The sequence below is a fragment of the Sander lucioperca genome, chromosome 1 (assembly GCF_008315115.2).
Source record: "Sander lucioperca isolate FBNREF2018 chromosome 1, SLUC_FBN_1.2, whole genome shotgun sequence".
In the NCBI taxonomy this organism is placed as follows: domain Eukaryota; kingdom Metazoa; phylum Chordata; class Actinopteri; order Perciformes; family Percidae; genus Sander; species Sander lucioperca.
This window is the reverse complement of record NC_050173.1, coordinates 54,123,822-54,128,821: the sequence shown is the minus strand read 5'-3', so window position 1 is coordinate 54,128,821 and position 5,000 is coordinate 54,123,822. Positions and strand designations below refer to the sequence as shown.

Genomic DNA, 5,000 nt, shown 5'->3' with positions numbered 1-5,000 from the left:
CTGCGTCACGTTAGCGTTAATCTGCTGCGTCACGTTAGCGGTTAATCTGCTGCGTCACGTTAGCAGTTAATCTGCTGCGTCACGTTAGCGTTAATCTGCTGCGTCACGTTAGCAGTCTATGGGTACCAGGGATGTATGAAGAGATGGGTCCAGTGTTTGGTAGGAAGCCCCGTTCATCCAATGAGAGTTCTCATAAAGCAAATATGGAGCTCGGCTCTTCCGCATTGTTGGCCCAACCCTAACCCAAGCTAAATAAATGATAGATGTATTTAGACAACCAAGGAGATTTAATAATTATGTTGTGCTACTAGCTAGCTACCTACTAACTAGCGCTAGCTAGCAGCTAGCCTGCAGTTTGGTGAACAGAGCCCATCCACGTTACAAGCTTTACAGCATACAGCCCTCGGATGGATCATAAGAGAGAACCAAGGCGATGTAATCACTATGTCTGTAGTAACGTTACGTAGGCATATAGCTAGCTATGTACAGATCTTAATACAGCCATGCTAGCTACCCCTGATGTTAGCAACTAGCTAGCTAGCCGATAGCCCGCCAGTTTGGGAAACGCTAATGACGTTACATCCACGTAGCTAACAGGCTTTACAGCAGCTACATACATACATCCCTGGGATGTATCATAATTACATAAGATAATACCATGGACGTATTAATAGAACACATAGTGAAATACAACCATTAGCTATATCCATTATTACAGCTAGCTACATTACAACTATTACAGCTAGCTACATTACAACCATTAGCTATATCCATTATTACAGCTAGCTACATTACAACCATTAGCTATATCCATTATTACAGCTAGCTACATTACAACCATTAGCTATATCCATTATTACAGCTAGCTACATGAGCTCGGGAGAACAGTCATGTGAGCGGGGGAGGGTGCAGTCCCGCGGCTCTGCTCGCGTCCACTATGTGCGTCCATCATGCCAAATTTAATAATTCTGGATTTGCTTCTAGTGAATGTTAAAAATGTTAAAAACATAACGTTTTAAACAAGGACCCTTTCAGTGTTCGGCTGGTAAGTTGATATACCCAGAAACAAATTATCCGCTGAAATATAGACGTTTCTGTCGCCATGCAAAGTCTTTCTGGGCCATGGGGGGGGCAGGACCACCGTTATCCACTAAACCCATGGTGGCTTTTAGACTTGGCGCTCTTCCTGGGGGCTTGATGGGTACAGGGTCAGTTAGCTGAAAGTTGCTGAGTCATGCTAACAGTCCATGGGTACAGGCTACAAGATCAGTTAGCTAAAAGCTGCTGAGTCATGCTAACAGTCTATGGGTACAGGGTCAGTTAGCTGAAAGTTGCTGAGTCATACTAACAGTCTATGGGTACAGGGTTAGTTAGCTGAAAGTTGCTGAGTCATACTAACAGTCTGCTCTGATAGGGTCTTGAGTTTTATGAACTGGCCAATAGACAGACGGACGGCTTCACTTCAACCAAATAAACAAACGTCGCTGATTTTGGGTTTTTCTGTTTCGGATTAACAGATATGTCCGTAAACTCGACGGGAAAGATTCTCCCGCAGTAAAACAGCCAGCAGCCAATCAGAAGGCAGGATTCTCCTGCAGTAAAACAGCCAGCAGCCAATCAGAAGGCAGGATTCTCCCACAGTAAAACAGCCAGCAGCCAATCAGAAGGCAGGATTCTGTCTGTGTCTCACCTCTGAGTACGAGTCCAGACAGACGGGACAGCTGATTGTCCCCGGAGTCGACCTGCAACACACACACACACACAGGGATCAGGCTATCACCTGGAACACACACACACACACACACACACACACACACACACACACACACACACACACAGGGATCAGGCTATCACCTGGAACACACACACACACACACCAGGGATCCGTCTATCACCTGGCTGTGTATTGGAGATAAAGGGATCAGTCTATCACCTGGAGGAGCCGTTGGTCCGTGCCGATGACATCACGGCGGCGTTGAGCGCGGGGGGCGTGGCCTCATCTTCATCGCTGCTGACGACGTAGCTCTCGGCGGCCGCGCCCGTCTGAGGACCTGAAGGAAGACACCCAGACGGCTCAAACGCGCCTCTAACAAAACTTCATTTAAACGTGTCGACGGGACAACGGTTACCTTCGTCCACTAGCTGGTCGTCACCGCGCAGCAGAAGAAGAAACAGAAGAAGAAAACCGTGGTCAGTTTTTCTCGTCAACAAATCCCTAAAAGTCAGTTTCCATGGCAACAGTTATCTACCTCCGGTACAGCAGGTGGCGCTCTGCCAACGCTGACCATCATTACACCGAGCGCCACGACATCAGTGACGTCACAGCCAGCTGACCACCTGATTGGTTGCTGTAACTTTAATGGCAAGAGTCGCCCAGGGCCGCGGACAAATAGACAGCTAACTTCGCTAACGTTAGCCAGCTAGCTAACTTCGCTAACGTTAGCCAGCTAGCTAACTTCGCTAACGTTAGCCAGCTAGCTAACTCTTAAAATCTCAATCATTCCCAATCTAGCAGAGACGGAGAGCGTAGGTATATGTAAGGAGATAACATAGACACAGGCTAATTATGATCACTAAAATGATAGTTAAACATTAGTAATAAACTTAAACAGCTCATGGAAGTCCAAACTGCCTGAGAGCTTCTCCTGTACTATACGGTAATTCCTCTACTATGAGACAGTAAGTCTCGTGGTTATGACCCAATCGTTAGCCTATTTTTATAAAACGTCTGCTACGGAGCCATAACGTGAGCTACAAGGGTAATGGAGCCTTTTATACATGTCGTGTTTCTTTAGAAATAAACAACGGACAAATAGAGTCTTTAAAACTCTTCAGATGTAAAGTTATTCTCTGTCAAAGTGACGTCAGAATGAATGGCAGTCAATGGGCTGCATCCTGGCAAACACTGAGAAAGGGTTAGGGAAGATGAAGATGACAGGGAGGAAGAGGAGGCTGCAGGTTCAGAGAGAGGGACCAAAGGCAGAGAGTGATGAGGAGGAGGAAGAGGCCAGTTGTAAGGCCCATTGTTAAATAAAATAAGAATATAGTAGTGCATCAACATAATGTTGATATAGGTGATTATGACACAATAACACGATCTTGACTCTGAACTACATACTACAGTAGCCAATGGTTGGCTCTGACTCCAGACACACTAATTATATAAATAATTTCACATTTTAGAAATAATAAGTTTAGCAAGGCTTCCCTAGCTGTCTGCTTTATGTCACCGTTACAGTCAAAAGATAAACTGATTGGCTACATACTGAAACTTTTAATAATCACTCTGTAGCACCAAGTTCTGTGATGATTGATTGTATAAAGTTATGTTGAACATTTGTGCATCTGTTCTGTCTGTTGAATGCTGAGGCTCTAGTCCATCCATCTCCACTGAGCCATGCAGGAGCTGACTTGTTATTATGTAGTATAGACTGTATGCTCTGGATGATAGTGACTTGTATGATGTAGTATAGACTGTATGCTCTGGATGATAGTGACTTGTTATTATGAAGTTGACTTGTTGTTGCTTTAGGCAGTGGGTGGGGGGGGGGCTTGTTGCCCAGGGAACATGATATTGTTATCCGGCCCTGATAAAAGGCTCCCTTACCTTGTAGCTCACGTTATGGCTCCGTAGCAGACGTTTTTATAAAAATAGGCTAACGATTGGGTCATAACCACGAGACTTACTGTCTCATAGTAGAGGAATTACGTATAGTACAGGAGAAGCTCTCAGGCAGTTGGACTCCATTAGCTGTTTAAGTTAATTACTAATGTTAACTATCAATTTTAGTGATCAATAATTAGCCTGTGTCTATGTTATCTCTTACATATACCTACGCTCTCCGTCTCTGCTAGATTGGGAATGATTGAGATTCTCTTGGCACAGCTACCAGAAGACTTCCAACTTTCAGACAGGTGCTCACGTCACATCTACGTCTTCAAGCTCAGTTGGAGGTGCTCAGTAACGCTCAGTGTGTGTGTGTGTGTGTGTGTGTGTGTGTAGTCACCAGCACGGAGTCATTGTTTGTCAGGTCGACCACAGCTTCTGATCCCTCACACGTCAGATCAACAACCTCCTCCACACCTGAACACAAACACACGAGAGAGACACACACACACACACACACACACACACCACACACACAATCATAAGAAGGGATTGTGAGACTGTTGTCATGGTAACATGGTTCAACAATGGAGGCTACATCTCCACTGCTACGTTTTCCCCCTCTCATTCCCCCTGCTCTGGTGTTCCCCTCTCATTCCCCTGCTCTGGTGTTGCCCCTCTCATTCCCCTGCTCTGGTGTTGCCCCTCTCATTCCCCTGCTCTGGTGTTCCCCCTCTCATTCCCCTGCTCTGGAGATGGAGCCTGAGAGATCATTCTGAGACTATGATGGTACTGACTGTCTCAGGGTGCTCCATCACACGGGCTGGGGGCAGCATTGGACGTCGCTCTGCGTTAGCGCTCTGCCGTTAGCGGCTCTGCTAGCTGTCCTGCTAGCTGTCCTGCTAGCGTAGCTCTGCTGGGACTTGGTGCTGGACCCCAGAGGACTTCCTGTGCTCCTCCTCTTCCTCTGAACTGAAACACACATCACATGACTCATTACATCATCACGATGACATCATCACGATCATTTGTTCCTCTGTCAAATCTCTGCTGAATCAACACAGGAGGACGAAGAAGTGACAGTTCCCCCCATTTCTACTTTATCTATATATTTATGGCTATTTAAGACCACTCTTGCAGCTCATATTAACTATTCATGTGTTATGATGCCCTCGATGTTTTTAGGTTGTTGTGTTGTGATTGTAGAGCTTGTATTGCAATCCTCTCTTCATCATTCTGCTAGAAAACACAAACATGTCTAACAGTGCTGCTGTGGGGTGGTATGACAGTTGTGTGTGTGTATTAGTGTGTGTGGCGTGTGTGTATTAGTGTGTGTGTGTGCATGCGCGGTGGGTGTGTATATTAGTGTGTGTGTGTGTTGTGTGTGTGTGTG

At 45.8% G+C, this 5,000-nt stretch overlaps 2 protein-coding genes across 2 annotated transcripts in view; both read right to left on the bottom strand.

The window, feature by feature from the left end:
- LOC118496429 overlaps positions 1-5,000 on the bottom strand; it is a 397,714-nt gene that overhangs the window by 127,301 nt on the left and 265,413 nt on the right. The gene's annotated exons all lie outside the window — the stretch shown is intronic.
- LOC118496048 (E3 ubiquitin-protein ligase RNF4-like) overlaps positions 1-5,000 on the bottom strand; it is a 7,657-nt gene that overhangs the window by 838 nt on the left and 1,819 nt on the right. Inside the window, exons 4-7 of the mRNA XM_036006149.1 lie at positions 4,008-4,114; positions 2,130-2,142; positions 1,934-2,051; positions 1,691-1,742 (exon numbers count right to left, since the gene is read on the bottom strand). Of these exons, the coding sequence (XP_035862042.1) occupies positions 1,691-1,742; positions 1,934-2,051; positions 2,130-2,142; positions 4,008-4,114 (290 nt within the window). The remainder of the gene's footprint in view (positions 1-1,690; positions 1,743-1,933; positions 2,052-2,129; positions 2,143-4,007; positions 4,115-5,000) is intronic.